Below are 22313 nucleotides of genomic sequence, written 5' to 3' on the forward strand. Positions count from 1 at the left end.
TAGAGGCATGTTTTATGGCATCATTAAAGGCTTGCTACCTAATCTCTGATTTTTATTAGGTAGTCTGTTCCCTGCATGATTGCTTTAGAGCATATGACTACACATGGCCAGGGAGGAAGCATAATGGTTAAGGCACTTGAGAGATGTGAATTTGATTCCTGTCTCTAATGCAGACTCCCAGCTTGGTCTTGCACAAGGCATTTAGTTTTTTCCTGCTCTGGTTCCCTATCTGTAAAATGGGGATAACACTTCCCTGTCTCCGGAGGTGGTGAGGACAAACACTTCAATGATTATGAGACATTTGGATTCTGCAGCAGTAGGGGCTATAGAAATACTTAGATACACCCATCTTCTTTGTGGTGTGCAGAAAGGAGAGTGTTACAGAAGGGCAATGACTAAAACCGCAAGCCTGTCTCTGGTAGTTCTCTTCCCCCTCTCCCCCCAAGCAAGTTAGGGGGGTAGTCCCTGTTGTTGATAGGTTGATTGCTGTGCTTAGACCTACTGGATTCACTTAATAGGCCCGACAGTTGCAAGTCATCAGCTGTAAATTAGCTTCTGTCCATTAACAAATGTAATTCCTGTGTTGTGTTGCTTTTTTAGGGGGGTGTACCGCAAATAAAAGAATGTGCAGGGGACTCGCTTCATGTGCCTTGTATCGTCCTTTAATCGGTAGTTCTGTGTAAATGGGGTTTACTGTACTGGGTTGGCAAAAAGCAGATTGACAGCCTGCTATTCTATTTGGGTATTATATGGGCAAGCAGGGACATGGGTGGCTCATGCAGTCTAACACTTAGCACCTAGATGGAATGGAAATGCAAGCCAGGAAATGCATTTAAATTGCTAAATAAGCCTGGACATTGCCCTTGAGGGCCCTGGCCAGTGGAATTGAAGGAGTGTTCTTTAGTGGTTAGAGTAGGGGACTGAATTTGGATGACTGGGTTTTTCCTCCCCACTCAGTTGCTTTGACAGCATGGACGATTCACATTCTGTCACCTGTGAGGTAGGTGAAGGGATGTTCTCAGGTATTAGTAATAGTGTGTAAAGCGTTCATGTCCAGGAGTAAAAAGTGGCATAGGAGTGCTTAGTGGCTGCAAATGTCTAAGCTAAGAGCTGCTTTTTCCAGACGTAATGGATACAGTGGAGAGAAGCTTTTTTAATAATCATTTTCTGCTTATCACTGGCTTCCAGGCTGTTAATACCTATGCAGCTTTGAGCAGGAAAGCTTTCACCTCCTGATTTGCAGTGCTATGAGCATCTTGTAAGTACACTTCCAATGCGTTCTGCTTTAGGTACAATAGAAACCCTTCTACTTTCAGACTAATACTACAACTTTGCCTTTTCTCTGACCTTCTGAACCATTCCCTGACGAGGAGTGCCACTCTTACTTCTTCAGTTTAGTCTCGCCTGTAAAACAGCTGCGTTTGAATTCAGTGTTTTAAGACAGATGCAATATTGTTACGCTGCTGTGTCAATCGTAGATATTGTCTTGGTGCTGTAAAGTACCAGGACCGTATTTCTTAGTGCGGGTATTCTCCAGGGCTCTGAGCTTGCAAACACACATCTGAGGGAGGCTGTGTCTATATTACCAGCGCTACAATGCTCACTGCAGTGACTGAGGAGGCTTTTCCGTCGCTATAGTCAATCCGCATCCTCGAGAATCAGTAGCTAGGTTGATAGAAGAACTCTTCAGTCTATCAACCTAGCAGTATCTACTCTGGGGCTTTGGTTGGCTTTACCGTGTCTCTCGGGGGTGAATTTTTCATGCCCCTGACTTATATAGTTGGCTGACGTAAGTTTTAGGTGCCGATCAGGCCTAGCTTTGTGGAAGTGAGAAGCTCCATATTTGGAGGGAGGTTAAAATGAGGACGTCAGTGACCACATCAGGGTATGTCTTATGCAGTCTTCGTAAAACAGAAGATGTAGTAATAGTGTGTGACAGTTCTGTGCAGTCGGATGGTATCTCAAGCAGAATGCACTAAAATACTTCTCAGATCCCTACATCTACCAAAGCAAGTTTATAAACTTACTTGGTATTATAGTGGAGGCTGTTAACTATTAAAAGGTCAGAAAAGGACTCTCTTCTGTGTCTATGAGAGCTGAGCTGGACAAAGGTGGGGTAATTTTGTATTTTGAAAGTGTCTTAATCTCGTCTATAACACCTTTTTTATTCAAAGGCCCTCCTGCATAGTTACTCAGGCTTTGTCTACGCTACACAGCGTTTACTGACATGGCCGTGTCATTAAAAGTCGGGCAGTGTAAATGCTGTTTGTCAGCACTTTTGCTGACAAAATACTTCCGCCCCCTACGAGCGGGATTCGTGTTGTCCGCTCCTGCCGATAGGGATCTGTTTACACTGCCACTTTCCACAGCAAAACTTTTGTCTTTCAGGGGGGCTTTTTAAGCATTTGTGAATGACAAAAGTTTTGTCGTTCAGTTGGCAGCGTAGACCAAGCCTCAGATACTTTAGGGCAGGGGGGGCCAACCTGTGGCTCTGGAGCCCCATGCGGCTTTTCTGAAGTTAATATGCGGCGCCTTGTCTAGGCACCGACTCCGGGGCTGGAGTTACAGGCGCCAACTTTCCAATGTGCTGGGGGGTGCTCACTGCTCAACCCCTGGCTCTGCCACAGGCCCAGCCCCGACTCCACCCCTTCCTGCCCTGAGCCGGCCATGCCCTTGCTCCTCTCCCTCCCCACCAGCGCCTCCTGCATGCCATGAAACAGCTGATCGGGAGGCGTTGGGGGGCTGCTGATGCATTACTGTGGCTCTTTGGCAATGTACATTGGTAAATTCTGGCGCCTTCTTGGGGTGGCCAACCTCAGCCTTACTTTAGGGCCTCAGCTCTGAAAACACTTAAGTTGTGGATGTGTGAGAGGAGGTGTTCTGTTTTTTTGAAAAGCTTAAATAATGCCTTCATTGAGTGGCCAAGCACGTACCCTATAGCTGTAATACTTTCCGTGGAGTGTGTTGGATCAAAGGCGTTCCTCAACATCCAGATCCCGTGTCCTCTGGTCAAAACAGACACTGTGGTATCTTGTCCTCTTAAATGGTCTGTCGGGGGAAAGCGGCAACGCTGGAAAACTCGGCTAGTGAGATTAAGGAGATAAGAAGTCTGCTGTCTAAGGTTAGGAAGGTGGGTAAACTTTCCATGGAACTTCTGTAGACCCTCCTCATTGAGTGGTCAAAAAATGGTTCCTGTAGGGCCACAGTTCTGTCTTCTGGTGCGGCTGTGTAGCACTGCTTACCAGTCCCTTCTCATCCAGATAAATTAGGCCTCTCTAGAGATCTGCTTTTCTTGCTTACAAAATGGAAAGCCTCTTTCTCTTCTTCCAAGGGGCCTCACCTTTTGACAACCTTCTCAAATTACATTTTTTGGGGGGCTGACAGAAAACATGACTGTTTTAGAGGCATGGAATGTTACAGGCTTATCACCAATTACAAAGCGCGCTGTGCTGTTGATGATGATATAACTCTGAGCATTTCTGCATGAGAGTCCTCACTCTGCAGAAGAGGAGAAGAAAATATGGAAGTTTTTGCAGATTCTGGTAAGCAGCCAATACAATGTGTTAACACACGCTCTATTAGATTGCCGAAAGAGTTGCACAAACTCTCTGCAAGTTCTCGCTGTTTTCCCCCACCCTGCTGGAGAATTTACTTTCAGTAATTTCTGCTACACGTGACTCTCAAGATCAGTTTTAATTGCCTTAGTAAACAGCATCTGCCAGGAAATGACCAAACGATCACTAAAACCAGGCTGAGATGTGGAATGGGGAAATGGTGTATGGGTTATAACAGGAACAAATTAAAGGCTCAATCAGTCATTCCTTGCTCAACCCGAACTCCCTTAGTGAGGAAGTTGGCAAACTTGCTGTCTCTGAACTCGCCCCACTTGTATGTTGGTGCTTTGAATATATGACCACTGAATTATAACCTCCCGACCTAGACATGCTGAGAATATTTTAAACACTTGGTTGTCACTATGGAGTCTTGGACGTAATGCAGTGTAGTCTAGCTGGCTTAAGAGCGTTAATACGTTCCATTGTCCTAGAACTTTGGAAGAGACTGGTTCCTGGGCTCTGTGCCAACGGAGGTGTGCTTTTCTTTTGTGAAAGAGCCCCAAGGGCTTAGGCTGTAGCAGCCCCTGCTGGCATGAGGCTGGAATGTCTGCAGCGTTGCTATGCATCGCACAAACTGTTACTTGGTGTGCCCTTCATCAGAAGAAATCTGCTGCCTGCTTGAGTTCCCTACTACACAGGGAAGGAGAGGTGGAGATGGGGAAGCTGTGCATCCGTTACCCTTGGGGATTGCAGTTCTTTAACAAGCTGCAGCTGCTAAGGACTTAACAGAGAAGTCCTTGTCTTGAGGTTAGCATAAGCGAAGGCATCATGGTGTGTTCTGTAATTTTTAAATGTCAGTGATGGATTATGAGACGCAAACTGGAGCGTGTGCCTTCTGAGTTTCTAAACTGGGCTTCGCAGCTTTGGCATCTTTGAGCGCAGCTTTGGCAATTGCTGAATGTTTTAGATTTTCTCAGTACTGCAGGCTAAGGATTAATGTGGCACAATCTGGAGATGTCAGAGCTCCGCATAACAGAATTATTCACGTCTCTAACCAGGGACGCGCATGTTGGCTTGCAGGGGCCTTGCAGCGCTTTAGGACGATTGGCACACCTTGTTCTCTTGAAGACAGCTAATTAAAGTCCTCTTCCTCTTCTTACAGACCCGAATGCAGAGTTTACAGCCAGATCCCAAAGCCCAGTACAAGAGCGTGTATGGGGCCCTGAAGAAGATTATTCACACTGAAGGCTTCTGGAGACCTTTACGAGGAATTAACGTCACCGTGCTGGGGGCTGGCCCTGCCCATGCAATGTATTTTGCCTGCTATGAAAAAATGAAAAGGACTTTAAGTGACATTATTCACCACGGAGGAAATAGCCACCTGGCCAATGGTATTTTGCAACTGTTTGCAATTAATTACCTGTCTCTTGCCTGCTTCCTGCTTTTACAGTGGCCTGGCATCCTTGTGTCTACTCTGTTGCTTTGGGAAGAACTTGACACTGGCTTTGATTTGTTGCATTCAGCCTGGTGTTGCACAGACACTTGAAGTGTACATGTATTTGGGGGCGGTGGAGAAACATGAGATGCAAAGCCTACTTCCAAGTTTCCAAGGGCTCAGCAGCCAGCAGGTTCCATTAGGACACTTATGGCCAGGCTTCCAAAAGTGCTCTGCATCCACCGTGCCAAGCTCTTCTTGACAAGCTGGCCCCTTCCTTTGGTGCTTTATATAGTGGCTGAGCTGCTCAGAAAATCCGGCCTCTAGAGTGTGTTAACTGGCACGGTGGGCCTTTGCTGCGTTAGGGCTAACCAAACATAACGCTCCAGAATTGCAACATAGGATATGTCTGCACAGCAGCTGGAAGGTGCAATGCCCAGCTCAGGTAGACGTTACACGGGTGAGCTAGTGCTCCCGAAATGACTGTGTGGTAGCGGTGGCATGGACGGTGGCTCGGGCTAGCCATCTGAATACAGCCCCTTCCGAGACTCGAGAACCTTCTTGCTTGGCTAGCCCAAGTCGCCACCGGTGCCATCACAGCCTTGCACCATTTTTAATGCGCTAGCTGAAGTGGCCCTGACATGTCTGTGTATACCTGAGCTTGGAATTCCATCTCCCAGCTGTTTAGACGTTCCCATAGAGAACAGACTGGCTTTGAAACAAGCTTTCCTGTTGTAGGCTTCTGCTTTTGAGTGGGTTTCATCTTTCCCCTACTGGGTAAGAGGAATAGAAATGGCTTATTAGAACTTCTATGAGGAGCAGCTTCTTAAAAGGGGATGCTGGCATAAATATATTTGTGTGTATGTATGTGTGGGTTTTTTCATACATAGGCACACAGCCCAGTTGCAGTGTTCAGAACATAAGTTTCCCTTTTTAATGCACAGCGCCTTATTTGGCCAGACAGCGTCTCTGTTAGAGGTACTGCTGGCCACCAAAATGTCGTCTTCCTTCTACCAAAAATTTCTGCCACGCTGCAAACCGTGGGAAGAATGCTCTGTCTCAATCAGAAGTTAGTCTGGATGTAGGAATCACTGGGGGAAACCCTCTGGCCTGTTACGCAGGTCAAACTATAGGACCATGATAGTCCCGCCTGGCCTTAACCTGTGAAAGCTTGAGTGGAATTTGTTCATCTTAGTCCCACAATGGGTGCATTAGTCCCAACCTATTGTCATAGCATGTCATTAATTTTGAGATGGTCTTGAAACTGAACACGGTGTCGAACGTTACATGTCCAGATGGACCAAGGTTCAGTGATGACAGATGCTTCTAACACTTAAAAATCTAACACCATAGCAGCGTGATGAATGCATTTGTAGTTTAAAAAAATCGGGGCTTTGTTCTTGCTGTGCTGACGTAGGGTTTCTTGGGTTTCCATGCAGTACTCAAAGCAGTGACTGTGACTGACGGCCAGTTGCATCTCTCTGTCATTTCTGCAGCGGAGCCGATCTGCACTAAATCTTTCATTAAACTGCTTGATAAAAGGCCCTCTCTACACAGAGGGTTTTGCCAATGTAGCTATATTAACAAAACCATCTAGTTTGGGCACTTAATAGTATAAAAATGCTTATACCAGAATAGCTTATGCAGGTTCCCGTGACCATCATAAACTGTACCGGTGTAGCTGTGCCCACACTAGAGGGTTCTATTGGCATACTTATGTTGATTAGGAGTGTTGGTTGGTTGTTCTTCCACACCCTTAACAGACATTGCTTTGCCAGTACCACTTAAGTATAGGCCAGGACTTAATGTTTTTTGCTTAACGACTCCTTTAAAGTCATGTGCTCTTATTTCTGACATTTATTTGCCGAAACTGTACAAGCTTTCAGTAGCAACAGTGGAAATTTAAGTTAAATGCTGAGGACAAGGAGAACTGACTTGAAAAGCCATTCGGGCAATGGAGAAATTGGCTAAGGGAGGCTCTGGAAATCTAGTTACGCTTGAACTGAAGCTCATCTACCAGTGCTAATTAAGGAATCTGTAAGGCCTTAAATACACTAGAGATTACATTAAACTAAGTAAACTTTAAAAATCAGTCTAGGTAAATTGATGCAAATTCCCGGTTAAAAACACCTTTAAACCAGTGTTAACCTTGTTTATCAGTGTAGCTTGGCTGTCTTTACACTGATCTAGTTAAACTGGCGCAGTTTGCTAGCCTAGGCGAAGCCTGCATCCATTCTGTCATACGGAAACAGGATGGACTACGTGACTCACCATATTGACCCAACTCCAGTGGCCGGCACATTAAGTTGTAGCAGATGTCCCTTCCAGCCCATTCTACGGATGGATTTTATCACACTTCCATGAAGAGCTCAGGACTGTTAATTTGAGAATATACTGTGGGAGCAGAGGCTGTTGCGTAACTTTATGCACTGCATGTCTCGAATTGTGACTTAACACTGGCCTAGGTTAACCTACAGAAGCTGTCCAGAATTGTATTGTGAAGGGAACTCTTCTGTTTTGCAGGGATAGCTGGGAGCATGGCCACATTGCTCCATGATGCAGTAATGAATCCGGCTGAAGGTAATGTCCTTTATTGTAAGTGGAAGTGGAGTTAAATTGGGGGAAAAAAGTAAGTTGCTTGGAAACTCACCAGTTGAGTAGTGTGTAACTACTACTCTTTCACTGACTGTGAGCTAAGGGTCACGGTAAGCTTGTGCAAAGAAACTCTGATCGCTTCAGTTGAAATGGATGGAACTTCTCAGTTGCGTGGATTCTGAGCACATTTTCTCCTAACATACATATATAAAATATGAGGAATAAAGTTAATCCTCCATTTGAATATTGACATTTTTATCCGATTCTCTGAGCCAGCTGTTGAAGGGCAAAACGTTCTGAATGCCCTTTTGGCTCTCATGTTTGTGTGGTTTTTTTTTTTGAGTGTTTTTTAAAAAGCCTCCCTAAATCTATAGCTTCTTATGTATTGTGTAGCCAGAGATCAGAAAAACAAAAACCAGTGTGTGCTGCAAATGTCATCCAGGCTTAGGTGGAAATTCTGCTCATAAGCAGCATGGTACCCTTCTGAAGGCAGAATATCATCTTGGGGAAATTCTAATAAAGTTATTGGTAATTATTCATTCTCTAAACATAATATTTAAAGCCCTTGATATTTAAAGCCCTCATGCTATGGTGCTGAGCACACTATATACACTTGGGTAGAATGCCTGTTGGTTTCTGTGTGGTGTTCCTTGGTGTGCATCCTTTTTAAATCAATGGGAAGACGTCTGGGGTGAAATTCTAGCTCCTTTGGAGTCTATGGGGCGATGATGTCACCCCAAAGTTCCAGAGTCTTCCGAGTGTCTCAGCTGCACAATAAATCACTTGCAGCGTAACTACTGGCCGGAGCCCATAACTTGCAGTGTTGCATGCAAAATGCACTCTGGATTTGCAAGCAAACAGACATTATCCACCGAAAATATCCCAGCAGTCCTCATTTCGCTCTGTGTGGCTTAACACTCACTACTGCATGTTTATCAGTGAACTGCTGTTGAAGTGTATGTTCTTGATATGCTGTGGCCTTCATGTGTTTGATTTCTAAGTGCTTTAAGAACCCTCCCATCATTTTCCACAATGTACACTTGAAGGAAAAGTTTTTTCCTTAAGGGAAAAATATTTATAGCATCAGATTTCTCTATATTTATTGGAACTGTCTGAGGAATTTTTTTTGCAAAAACTCAAATTCCTCTCTCCCCCTCTCCCCTCCCCCCAATAGAAATGTTTGAAAACGAAACCTTTCCAATCTGCTTTGTTGTTGGTTAAAAACAACCTCTTTGAAGAGGTAACATCACAGTGGCTAATTAGAGCACAGGCCCACAAGCCAAGCGCTTGTGAGTTGCACCCCTAGCTCTGCCACTGAGTCTCTCTACGGCCTTGGACCAAGTCACTTAACACACAGTTGTGCTTCCATTGCTGTAACATGGGTGTTGCTATGGTGAGTCTTGCAACTGGCTTCTAAAGAAGCAGGATCAGCCTCTTACATGTGTCCCTGTTGTCTCTGAAATGATCTTTGCCTTCCTGAGGAACTGAGAGTTCTCTCCGGTATGGGGAAGCTCTGTGAAAGGGTGAAGTGTGTAGCTTTTTGTTTAAAGACTTGATGAGGATGATTTTCACTTACGAAAAGATCCAATAGATGCTTCTATCTGCAGCATTATCCACTTAGGGTGCTCCCCACTGCTGTAGGGAAGGTTTGCAATGCTTGTGAATTGGGAGCATAGCTCGAGGTTGAGATGATGATTACAAAAGAACTTGTGTCTAACTTGTTTATCTTTTATCCCATTGGCTGCCTATCCATCCTGTCTGGTGCCACGTGACCTCCCGCGGCCGCTACCGAATCAGTGGTGAAGCAGCGGATGCAGATGTACAACTCCCCTTACAAAACAGTCTTGGAGTGCATACGAGCAGTGCATAGGACTGAAGGACTGGCTGCCTTCTACCGGAGTTATACCACGCAGCTCACCATGAACGTCCCCTTCCAAGCCATTCACTTCATCACGTATGAGCTCATGCAGGAGCAAATCAACCCCCGCCGGGAATATAACCCCCGCTCGCACGTCCTCTCCGGTGCCATCGCGGGAGCTGTGGCTGCCGCTGCCACCACACCCCTTGACGTCTGCAAGACGTTGCTCAACACTCAGGAAAACATGGCCTTGAGTTCAGTGAACATCAGTGGGCACCTCTCTGGAATGGCCAATGCTTTCAGGACAGTTTATCAGCTGGGCGGTATCCCCGGGTATTTCCGAGGGGTGCAGGCTCGTGTCATTTACCAGATGCCTTCAACTGCCATCGCGTGGTCGGTGTATGAATTCTTTAAGTACTTCCTCACGAAGCACAAGCTGGAAAAAAGAGCTCCTTATTGAAAGACTTGACTAGAGCGAGCCTAAGGTTCAGATGACATTTTTGTAAACTCTGAGGGACTCGCTAGTGTTGTGAAACATGCAAGATTTCTTGTGGATTCACAATTGAATTTCACTTTTCTGTCGTTGGTGGGGAGAGGAATTAAGTGGTCATTGGCGAAATTTGGCACCCTGTTTGCTAGAATCAAATGGTCTAAAGACTTTTTTTAATATATTTATAGCTTTCAAGAAGTGAAATTACTATTTTTTTTTTCCCCCTCTGGATAAGCTCTAAGATGTAGTGTTACCACTTCACCAGAAAACTTAGACTGCACAGGGGGAAAAAAATAGTATTGTGAGATATTTTACAGCAAAGAAATTAAATATCCTGTCACTGAACAAACTTTATATATATGACCTAATATAAAATAGATGGATAATGTTTATCCTTTATTTTTCTATGTAGAAATTTTGTTTTAATAGTAGGGAAGTTGAGCTGTTTATAGAAGGGAAAAAAAAAAAGAAGCTGAATTCTTCCATCATGATATGTAAGAACCAAAGCATTTATTTTTATTTTTATTTTTTTAAATAGCCAGAATGGCTTTAATCATAGCATTTAACCCAAAACAGTGGCCAGGATTTTCATATGTCCGTATGTAAGCTGCCTCCAGTCTTATGGCGTCCACTTGACACCTTAAAGGAGCCCGACTTTTTGAAAGTGCTGAGCACGTGCTCTCTGAAAAGGGTCTGTTTGAGGGGTCTCAAGTTGGGCAGCGAAAACCCCTGGTTGCTCTTGGAAAAACCTTAGTTTAATTGTTACACCTGTAGCTGACTTACGATTGTACTTGAAAGAGGAGTATTTTTAGCAAACTTATTTTAAAGGTACAGTTTGTGGCGTTTTAATAGATAATAGGTTTCATTACTCTTATTTATTCATAATCTTATTTTCCACGAACGCCTCACTCCTGCTTACACATGAGTAACTGTGCAGGACTCGTACTCGTTTACATACAGAAGGTTACTCTGCTCCTGCACGCTTTTATACACAAAAGTATCGGTTTACAGTTCTATAAGACAACTCACCTTGAATTGTAAGAGTTGCATACTGACCACAAGGAAACTGTCAATCACAGTGCAAAAAAAGCTCTTGAAAAGTGAAACCTTAAACAGGAGAACAGCAGAATCAAAACCTTTTTTGTAAAGCAAAGCCAACAAATAGCAGCTGTTTGTTGTCCGATTGGTATGTATAAATGAAGTGTCCTAAAACCTAAAGTTTAGTGGATTTTAGGGCTTTGGGGACTTCATTTGCTGCTATGAAATCCGATGCTTTATTTCATGCTTCTGTAGTAAAGAACTCCGTGTGTTCAAAAAAGCACATTGGACCCTCAGTTCTCTTTTTATGGGCTTTTTTGCAAGCGACGTTTGTGGATGGCTCCACTTAGCCTCCATACCTCACCTTCTTACAATGTGATGTTGAATCCAGTGTTTACCAAGTACAGCTCCTGCGCTTGAGGCAAGGAAAACCATTGACTGCTCTCCCCAAATTAAACTGACCACTTTTGCAAATATAGTGTTTGAATTTTAAATATCTAATATTTGACCCAAGTTATCTAATTTAGGTGCAATAATATTGTGGAAGATGAAAAGGTTTTGCTGATCTAAAGAGCAAAAGCTGAACTTGATGCTGAATTTATTAACTAATAGCCAGTTGGCTACCTAGTTGGGACTAGGTGGCTAACATTACAATCAATGAAAAACCTAGCAGGATTTTTCTGGTTTTAGAAGTGTAACTGAATAGTAGCCCCCCTTTGAAGGGACATCAGTGTGAAAAGGTTGATTCTACCTGAAACTGTCCACCTACTAGTGAAACAACCAACATTTAAACTTTCCTAAAACGGATACTGCAGCAGACAGTATTTCTCTGTTTGCTTGTTTTTTGCATTTGACAGCTTTGTACAAGATCATTTTTGCTGTGTGAAAAACCCATTCAAAAAATACAGGAGAAACAGCAATGTGGAAGAATCGTTTTAAAAAGAAAATTATGATCCAAAAGCTGGCTGAGGGTCTGGGAGAACATATAGGACCTGAAGCTACTTTTTTGAGTTGACTAGATTGGAAGTTGGTATTCCTCTAACCCCAAATTAAGTCTTGATCGTGCACCTTGTACCAATGACTTACAGGTACATTTTTCTGCTCACCTGAAAGAGGTGAAAAAGCTTTACCATGTCTAACGTTTGCATTTAATTTTTTAACGTGGAGTTTTTCATTTAAAGTACAGCTTAGTCTGTATCTATCTAATAATGAAAAGTCACTGTAAAATTGGGGAATTTCACTAAGGCCTGAGTGAGACAAATTGGAAGTCAGGTCCTTCACTGTATGGTGGCTTTCATGTGATCTTACTTTTGCATTACACTAAGTTTGGCTAATTACTTTGGTTGACCAATATTTATTTGGGGAAGTTAAATCACTACAAGAAATACTTCTCTAGTGAATGTACATGCAACTTGTGTAAATTTTTCTTTACAAGTGATAAGGAATTATGGAACATTCTTTTCATGTCTATTGCTATCCCTTACATTCAATTAACTTTTTTCCTTTTTTTGACAAGCTTAGTTTTTATTTAGCTTTTCGAAGTGCAGAATTTGTAACCTCTGCCTATTGTGAGCATGGTATTGACACTAGAAAGCATTCATGCTCATCTTTGTACCAAGAGCTTGGTGTGAAAGCAGATGCAAGCTTGGCAGGGTTTTTAGCCTGAGGTTTTCAAAGGATTTGGAAGGCTGTTTAGACGGCTTTCAAAAATCTCATTCCTAACATTTAATGAAAAGTGAGTGGAGCTGGGGGCATGCTGAGTATATGGAAGAATCTTGTTAAGAGTATGCTGAATACAAATCTGATATGGGTTGGTCACAAACCAGCCAAAATACAGACTAGGTAAATTTTCTGAAATGTAGGCTTCAGACTTCTGTGAAGGCTTTTAAGCTTCGTTAGATCAGACTTCAATGCGAATACTTTTTGTCTGCTTGAATTTTTGATAGGTGACCATTTAATGGGCAAGCAACATTCAAGAAGTATTCCTCAGTTCTTAGCACTTGAAAGTAATTGGTGAGTGTGTGTGTGTGGTATTTAGAAACTAGTAAACATTTAGATTGAAGTATGTCAGTTATGGTATAATAACAAGTAAACTTTATAGTCCAAGGACCTTCCTCTCCATATCTTCCAGCTGCAAAACATTAATCCCTGTAGTGAGGTGAATGTTGATGGTGCAGATTCAAATAGAGGTGGGTACTTCACTTGTTCAGGCCCCTTTAAAAATTCCATGTATCCCCACCTTGTTCAACAGAATAAGGGTGGATTTGCACCTATTCAGTTATTTGGCAAAACTTTCACTACTGTTACTGCAGAGAGAAGGATACGGTGATGTGAAAGTGAGCTGGGATTCTCTCCTGGCTCATGTATTGCAACCTTTTGTGCTGATGAAGCAAGCCAGAGCCCAGCTTGACATTCACAGTCCTGGGGGAGGTTGTAGAGCTGCTAGCTAGAAAGAAAACTCTCTAATATTGCAGGGCGGAATTCCCCTGGAAAATCATGTGGCCCTCCTGCTGTCTCAAATGCCTTGTTTAGACCTTCTTGGAGCATAAGGCTTCTTTTTTTATTATTCATTGCAACTCAGGTTTGATGCTAATTGAACAAAGTTTCTTGCCTTCGAATAAGACCAGCTAGAACAGCCTGTTTCCAGCATGAACTTCCTTTGGTGTGTAGAAGTCAACCTCTGTAGCAACCTGCATAAATTCTGGCAAACATTTCCTTTCTATTGACTTCTCAACATTAATCCTTTTGACGACTTCACCCTGGACAACCTGCAGATAGAGCCTGATCCTATGTCCTTGGAGCCCAATGGAAAGCTTCCACGGCCCTCAGGTGCAAGATCAGATGCAAGGGGCCAGATTTGCCAAGGGCTCAGTGCCTAAAGTGCGTGCCAAACTCTTTCAGAAGAGTTGAGTTTCTGTTTCGGTACCAATGGGGGTGGGGGAAGGAAACTTGCTTCAAGAGCTTGCACAGCAGGTGCTGATCTCTGCTGAAAGTCGGGACTGTTCTCGTGGGATCTCCCACTTGTTGAGCGCTTACAAAAATCTAGCCGCTTAAGTCCTATGTAAGTTTCTGAGTATTTGGAAAATGTGGGTGGTGAGCATTTGAAAACCTAGCCCCTTAACTCTGGGCAATATTCTCTATTATGTAATCAAACATGGACCAATAACTTCAGCTTGGAATGGAGCCCTCTTGGAACCATGTTCAGTTTCTCCTCTTGCGGTACTTCATTAAAATTTAATGCTTGTTTATCAACTCCAGTGTTGACCTGCTGGATCTCCAATTTAAAAGGATCCCAACCAAAGCCGTGTTGGGCTGCATCTCATGTAGGTTGCAACTTTAAAAAATACATTCAATATTCTGCCAATAACGTTCTGTTGACATTTTAAAACCAACTTTGTGTGTGAAACAGATGTATTGCTGCTTTGTGGCTGCAACAAACGCACATTTTTTAAGGGGGAGGATGAGTGTTAAAATTTATTGTTTAAGTTGATGTTTTAAAATTGCAGTTTTTTTTAATTCAACATTGTCCGTCTTTTTAAGAGAACATACATATATTTAATAATGCAGAAAATTTGGCTTCTGAAATGCTGCTACAGTTATAACACTGGAGCTCAAGGAAATAAAAAGTGTTTGATCTTTGTCCTCGTCAGACTCGTGCTTGATTTGTTTTAATTTAACTTTTATGTGGTAGTCGTACCTGGAAGCCTCAACACCCTGTTGTGCTGGGCATTAGGCAAACACTGTAAATGGCAGTTCTTTTCCGGAGCATGGAAAGATGCTCCAGCAGGTAGGGGTGATGGCCTATCATTTGGGAGAACCAGGTTCAATTCCCTTCTCTGCCACGGACTTCCTTTGTGATCCTTGGGCAAGTCATGTAACTTCTCTGTGCCTCTATTCCACATCTGTAAAATAGTCACAGTGGCCCTTCCCTACCTCACCCGAGTGTTGAGGATAAATATATCCAAGATTGTAAGGGCATCAGATACGAAGGTAATGGAAGTCGGAAAAATACCATAGACGAGGCCTGCAGTCTAAAACACGACCTCATACCCACATGGGTTGGAACAGAGAAGTAACTGACCTAGGATGACTTGGCACAGATCAGCGGGTGGGTAAAAATTGTCCCTATGAGTAGCAGTAGCAATCTTGCTGGTCTTATGGAAGAAGACATTTGTGCAACATTATATAGTAACCCTTAGGTAGCCAAAGCCTTAAGGATTTACTGGGTCCTGGGGGTAGATGGGAGGCAGTGGCTACTGAAAGGCAAGGACCAGCACAGAACGCTTGAGCCAGTCCCAACATGCGTTCCCTGCTTGGATCAGCGATCTACACATGTCCCCATAACTTGTCCTGGTCGGGATGCAAGGTAGTGATAGACTGTGGGTCATAGTGAAATGAAGAAACCTCATCCTGGCATCTGTTAGCAGAGCAGGAAGCTGAGAGATGGGCAAGTAACACAAGGGTTCTTTCTGCCTTGGAGGGATGGTGCCTTTTAGCACCTGTTGGGAGGGGATGCCTAGAGAAGAGGGTTGGAAGGGTCTCCATGGAAGGAGGAGGCAGGGCGGGGAGGGAAAGGTTGAAATTTCACCTGGCTCTCATCCCTTCCCCATTAAACCTCAAGGTAAAAATACTTTGTCATAGTATTTAAAAGTTGAGTTAGGATCAATTGTAAACCTCTACTGCAAATCCAGGACTACCCTTTCAATGGCTACAATTCCTAGTCCGGGAGGCATTTGTTGAAGCATTCCTGCTAGGCATGGGTTAGTTTGGGAGATTCACAAGTCCAAAAGCTCCAGAATTTTTGCCTTGCTTGTTCCTGTAGCAAATCATGATGGGTTTTTTTTTTTCTTCCCAATGTGGAATTTAAAATCCTTCACTAGCTAAAAGGAAGCCTGTTACAGACAGAACTTCACCGAGAACACACATTCTATTTTATGGAAGATGCTTCTGATTAGGAACGAAAACTCCAAAACTTGGTTGATTTGAAACCATCTGGAATATGAGTCAAAATTAGCAATTAAGAGAATTTTAGAAAACTTTTTTCTTTTAAAATGGCATTTCATTCTGAAAATGTTGAAACGGAATGTTGGAACAACTTCTTCTCCCCCCCCCCCCAAAAAAAAACTGACAAAACTTCTAGTTTGATTGGGCAATGCTTTACACTGGCTTGCCCTGGGAGAAATAACTACACAAGGTGCAAGTAGCAAGGAATCAGGTGCACAGATTATCTTTTGTTGAGGAGAATTGCTATGCAGGTCTACCTTCTTGCTGCCTGTGCCATTGCTTTCTTCACAGGATTTCCCCTCATGCCCCTTCTCAAAGAAACAACAGTAATATTTGGAGTTAAACTCATAAACCAGGTTGATCATTGCCAGTTTGAAATTAGGTGAAACAGTGTTCGTCCCTAATTTGTACATTCAGAATTAGCAAATCCTGTTGTATAGTTTAAAAGTTATGATAATACTAGGACAATGCCGGTGGAAATTATTCCTGTTTTATCTTTATTTTGGAAATAAAATTGGTATTGTCAGCTGCTGCTGCTCAAGAATGATAAGTCTAGAAGCCCAAAAGCAAGGGGGCCTCTTTAAAAAAAACAAACAAAAAAAAAACAAAAAACCACCCATCTTGGGGCTTTTGCCTTTTGGTTTCTGAGCAAGCTTTTCTTTGCCATTCTGAGGGCTAGAAACTTCCTTTTGAAATGAAAGCTGGGATATTCTTATATTCACATCTGTTCAAGAAGTGCATCTTTTAGAGAGAAAAAAAAATAAACCACCAATTATTACTAGGCTTCCACACCCTAAAATTAAGGTAGTTACTAAATCTGCACTGTAACTTCTTGTTCCTCTAGGTAAGAGACAGGAGCTTTTACACTCCTATTGCTTGCCACAAGGTGGCATCTTGCTGTCATTCTTGGTTTCAAGTTATTTATGCATCTAAAGAGAGCAGTTCAGTCTCCAACTTTCTTAGAGACACAAGGTGGGTGAGGTAATATCTCTTATTGGACCAACTTCTGTTGGTGAAAGAGACAATTTTTCGAGCTACACAGAGCTAGTGTTTAGAGCCAGTATGCTACACTGTTCTGTGAGTGCCCTTCAACTTCCTTAGAGGTCTGAGATGAAAATCTGCTTTGGTCCTGCAGATGTTTGCATCTAAACTGGAATAATATCTGAGCACATTTTGCATGTGCAGGGAAACCTTCAGATTCCTGGCTGGCAGTGAGTCTGGTACAGAGCTAGGAACTGATCCCTGACCCTCTCCACAACCATCCTTCCTCCTTAGGCTGTCTGGGCAGGTAGGCAAACCTGGCTTTCTTTGCCCTCCTCCGCAAATAAGCTTTGAGATAATTCTTGTCCCCAGAGATGTGCACAGTGTATCCTGGCTGACTCTTGTCACATGAGTGTATCCCAGCCAACCAAGGTACCTTAGGCCATTATTTTTGGCTTATACCTTGCTTCCAGGACTGTTGGAAGGCAGAATGACTTGAAGTACCCAAGGAGTGCATTAACCCTTAGAAATGCACTGACTGCAGAGTGACACGACTATTATGAAATAGGAATTACAAATAACAAACTGGGATACAAAAGCAGCTTTGTCTTTGGCCCTGAAGCTATGTCAGAATCCATTGGAAATGCATGCAGGAGGGCTGCTTCACTGCAGAACTTCTATTGACATAGACCTGTGTATATAAAGATCAGGGATAATCTGTAACTCTAAGAATGTATGACTAGGGTTTAGCATTCTGGCTGATTGTATCATTATTTCATCAGATCGTGCAAACTAACGAGGCTGGTAGAACATAGGAATGGCCACACTGGATCGAACCACAATCCAGCATCCTATCTCTGACAGTGACCAATGAGTTGTGCAAATTGGGCACTGCGTGAGCTCCATTTCAAGTGGTTTTTGAATTTGCCTCATTTCATTTTAATGGAGTGGGTCAATAGATGGATGGGAGACCTCCCCGGCCTGCAGCAAAGGGGTTGTTGGTAGATCAGGAAGGGGATGCTGAATCCTCTGGTTCAGTGTTGAAATGATGACCAAGTATGATGCGGTTCTGGTCTGCTAGAGGAGTTGCCTTCCAATGAGATCTAAAACCAAGGTCTTGGCACTAAAGGCAAGAAAGGACCCCATGGCACATTTTGCAAAAGTGACCCTCGTGGCCTGTCCGAATTGTCTCCGGTTCTGATGACCTAAATTCTTCCTGCATCGTCCGTGGCACCTGTTCTCCTGTCCATCTTCTCTAGCAAAGTCCAACTTGGCAGGGTCACATAGTCCTTGCTCCAAATGTAGTAAGAAAAATAAGTTAACTATTGAGACACATTTTAAACACAGCCATCCTTCTTCACAGCAGGACTATGCATTCTTTAGTGGAAGCACAAACTCCAGTCTGCAGAGAGCTACAGCTTAGCTTCTCTGAGGGATTCACCTGGGAACCATCTCATATAATTCTGACAAGGAGATCAAGGGTAATTTGTTTCCTTTCAGTTTTGGCTGGAATATGGCAGGTTTGAAACGAGTGCTAATCCTGAGGGTATGCATGTTCCAGCGGTAAAAGGTGTGAATTTCACGGTGCACTGTGCTGCAATGAGGAGATATACCCAAGACCGAAAGATTAATTTTTTATTGTCACATGTAGAGTTCTTTGAAAGACAGTAATTCTCTCCTACCCACCAAACGTGTCAAGTTTGTAATGCTAAAAAACAAGAACGTGGTCAACGTCTGAATTCAGTTTTGATGTACACGGTTGACAATATACAAGATATACTATGTGAAGATTACTGCTATCTTTTGGCCTGTCAGCAAGTCTTCTATGCATTTTGCTATTGATTTTACATTGAAGGTACTCAGATCGTAGGGCAATAAGCTACAGTATAAACCACAAAGCAAGACAGATCAATCGCCAGCAAGCATCAGCAATCTCACCAGCTTGTGCACGGGGAAGTGAGTGTTCAGAACCCTGGCCCATGTAGACTCATGGGATACGTCTACACTGGGGCTGGGAGGTGTGATTCCCAGCCAGGCTCGACAGGCTTGGGCTAGGGCAGTTAGAGCTCGTGTGCTTCATAACGGCAGCATGAATGTTGGGGCACAGGGGCCAGCCTGAGCTGTCACCAGTGCCTCGATCGACACGCTACTATTTTGAGTGCGCTCGCTCGAACGGAGCTACCACGAGTCTGTCTACATGGGCTGGAAATCGCACTCCTCAGCTCCAGTGTAGCTGTTCCCACAGAAATTAGTGATGGAAAAGCGCTCTAGACCCATTTGCCCCACACCAGCGGTTCTCAACCGGGGCTCCGCGGCCCCTTGGGATCCACGAGCCCTTTCAGGGGGGTCACAGAACTCTGCTGCTGAAACCTGGTGCTCCGAGTCCTGGCGCTCCGAGTCCTGGCGTGTTTCTCCCCCCCAACCCCAGGGTTGAAGCCAGGAGTGGCGTGGGACTGAAACCCCAAACCTCCCTCCCCTGCAGCATGGGCTAAAGCCCTGAGCTCCCCCTGAAGCTGGGAGCAATGCGGGGCTGAAACCCCAAGCTCCCCTTGAAGCCAGGAGCGCCGGGGCTTCACTGGCAGAAATCTTGAGCCCATGGACAGAATTGAGGGGGCACAAGGGTGTTTCTCCCCAAAACTGCAGTGCCTTACCCAGAGTTGGACAGTCCTGGGGGCAGCTCTACCCCCTCTCCCTCGGCCCCGCTCTGGCCCCACCCTCTGCCCAGATCCTAGGCAGGAAGACAAAGCCAGGCAGTGAGGGGCCGCTGCTCCTCTGGCTGGTGGTGCCATGGAGTGGGCAGCCCTGGCATCCCCCCGTCTGCTGGTGCCTCAGGTTGCGGCCGTTCCTCAGCTCCCAGCCCCCTTTGACTGCTCATGCGGCCAGTCAGAGCTGCCCAGGCAGCTCTGGGCCCAGCAGAGTCCGCGGGGAGCAGCCACCGGCTACAGCCCCAGACAGGTGGGTGGCCTGATGAGGCGAGTCAGGGGGTGGAGGTGGTGCTCCCTGCCTGGACCCCACTGTGCAGAGCTTGCCAGAGCCTTGCTGGCCCTTGCCCCCTGCCCCCAATAGAAGTCAAACTACACCTATGACCAACGGTCCCACCCCTGGCCTGGAGCCCCCCCAGAGTTTTTCTAGCCTTCTAAAGGGGGCTTCAGAAAGAAAAAAGTTGAGATCCCCCGCCCTACCCTACTGTTTTGTCTTGTGTTCTTGTAAGTGGCTCCTATAAAAAGGCTTCCGTCTTTTCCTGTAGCCCACAAAAGCTTATGCTCAAATAAATTTCTTAGTCTCTAAGGTGCCACAAGTCCTCCTGTTCTTTTTGCAAATACAGACCAACACGGCTGCTACTCTGAAACCTATCTTTTCCTGTGGGACACTATTCCTTCAACCCAATAAATATGGTTAGAACGATGATGTCTCGAGTATTTGGCCTTGCTTTCCCTTTTCTTATTTCTCTCCCTTTGGCCATGCTTCACGATGATGTGGACTGGAATGAGAGCTGCATGAGTGCTGAAAAGCATTTCCCGGTGACGTTTGGCGAGCCTTTTAAACTAATTTGCTTCAGTTGTGTTTGTGTTTGGTTTTGTGATTATTATTGGCATGTGAGTTCAACTGGCAAGAATTTTTTCCTGTTGTTACCTAATGTTAAATGCGTGAGGAACTCAATGCCACTGGATATGGTGTGTTAGCTAACATTCAGGGTTTGATGGCTATCAAGAGAAGAATTAAGTGTCAATTACTGCAAGATCAAACTTGTTCACCCGTTGTGACTGAATATAATCATCTGGGGCTAAGTTTATAATTTGAAATCAGTGCACCAGCAACTGGAAATTAACATCCACCCACATTCTACTACCCTTGGTCTATAACCCCATCATTTCCCAGCGCTAACTCAGTAGTGCACACGATAGGATTGGTAACATTGCATAACTTCTCCACCGCAGGAATCATGAGGAAAATTCTGTGGACTGTGGTTTGCAAGAAGTCAGAGTAGATGATCTTTAATGATCTCTTCTGGCCTTAAAATCTTTTGGCCAGAGTCTCAATTACCTCCTTTGTGCTGCTCAGATAATGGAAAGGGGCCTTACCGTGGGAATAAATGATCAGAGCACTGTAAAGGGGCATTCATGTAAATGAGAATCATTCCTGGGAAATATACAATAATATCTGCAAAAACAAAGAGGCGTCCACAGGGTTTTAGCCCACGAAAGCTTATGCCCAAATAAATTTGTTAATCTCTAAGGTGCCACAAGGACTCCTTGTTGTTTTTGCTGATGCACACTACCACGACTACTACTCTGAAACCTGTCACAATAATATCTAGCTCTCTCTGTCAGTAGCTCTCAAAGCACTTTTCAGAGGAGGTCAGTATAATTGTCCTCATTTTACAGAGGGGGAAACTGAGGCACAGAGCGGGGCAGTGACTTGCCCAAGGTTACCTAGCAGGCCAGGGGCAGAGCTGGGACTAGAACCCAGGTGTCCTAAGGCCCAGATAGGTACTCTGTCCACTAGGCAATACTGCCCCCCCGCCCCCCAGCAAGAGTTCTAGATGAAGGATTAAAACAAATATTTGCCTTCTGAGAAAAATTGCCCCTCTAACAATCCTTTGCCCTTCTGTAGTGCTTCTTATCTCAGGGTTTCAAAGCATTTAACAGACATTGGCATATTTCCTTTGACTTCAGTCGATCTATGCTGATTGACACCAGCACAGTATCAGGTCCATTACGGTAGTTAGCCTCAACCCTCAGGTAGGTAAATGTTACCCATTTGGAGAAAGTTAGAGAAGGGAAGGTACTTGCCCAAATCAAGGACAGGGCTGAAATAGAATGCAGCTCCTCTGACAGTCCGTGAACAAAGCTAAGGAGAAACCCAGGTCTCCGGATTCTCACTCTACTGCTTTTACACTAGCTCTGTCCTTCCTTCTCTAAGTCTGACTATCTCTAAACCTAAAATGTGCAGGGTGTATCCTCTCTTGCAGCAACTGGCCAATCTTAGCGAAGAGCTTTGCAGATGACAGGCGCCACATTAGTGTGCATTGCGATACCTGTGAGAGCAGGCCTGGCCAGCTGTTTGGAGTGCCCCATCCGCAGAAAAGAGCTACTTCCTGAAAAGGATTTGAGAGTGCCATTCTCTCTGTGTAGAGAAGGTGACAATGGTTTTAGCATCCTCCGAGGTCTCGTGTTTAAAGATGCCATGCACAGGTTGAGAGGCAGCCTGGCCTTGTGGATAGGGCACTGGACCCAGAAGACCTGGGTCCTCCCCTTGGCTCTCTTACTCACCTGCGGTGTGACTTCAGGCCAGTCACTTCCCCTCTATTTCCCCACCTGAGGATGATGATGATGATGATATCCTCCTTTGTAAAGT

General features: G+C 44.3%; 1 protein-coding gene across 10 annotated transcripts in view; it reads left to right on the plus strand.

Moving 5' to 3' along the window:
* Positions 1–14612, plus strand: part of SLC25A37 (solute carrier family 25 member 37) — a 35714-nt gene extending 21102 nt beyond the window's left edge. For 3 of the 10 annotated variants that reach the window (XM_073324963.2, XM_073324962.2, XM_073324961.2), the window contains exons 2-4: positions 4717–4945; positions 7513–7569; positions 9382–14612. In XM_073324963.2, coding sequence (XP_073181064.1) covers positions 4723–4945; positions 7513–7569; positions 9382–9902 — 801 coding nt within the window. In that variant the 5' untranslated portion in view covers positions 4717–4722 and the 3' untranslated portion in view covers positions 9903–14612. Of the gene's footprint in view, positions 1–3298; positions 3543–4716; positions 4946–7512; positions 7570–9381 lie in introns of those variants that run through there. The other 7 variants (XR_013635049.1, XR_013635046.1, XR_013635047.1 and 4 more) reach the window with 7 other exon arrangements.
* Positions 14613–22313: the final 7701 nt, after the last annotated feature.

The sequence above is a fragment of the Lepidochelys kempii genome, chromosome 26, assembly GCF_965140285.1.
Source record: "Lepidochelys kempii isolate rLepKem1 chromosome 26, rLepKem1.hap1, whole genome shotgun sequence".
Taxonomy (NCBI): domain Eukaryota; kingdom Metazoa; phylum Chordata; order Testudines; family Cheloniidae; genus Lepidochelys; species Lepidochelys kempii.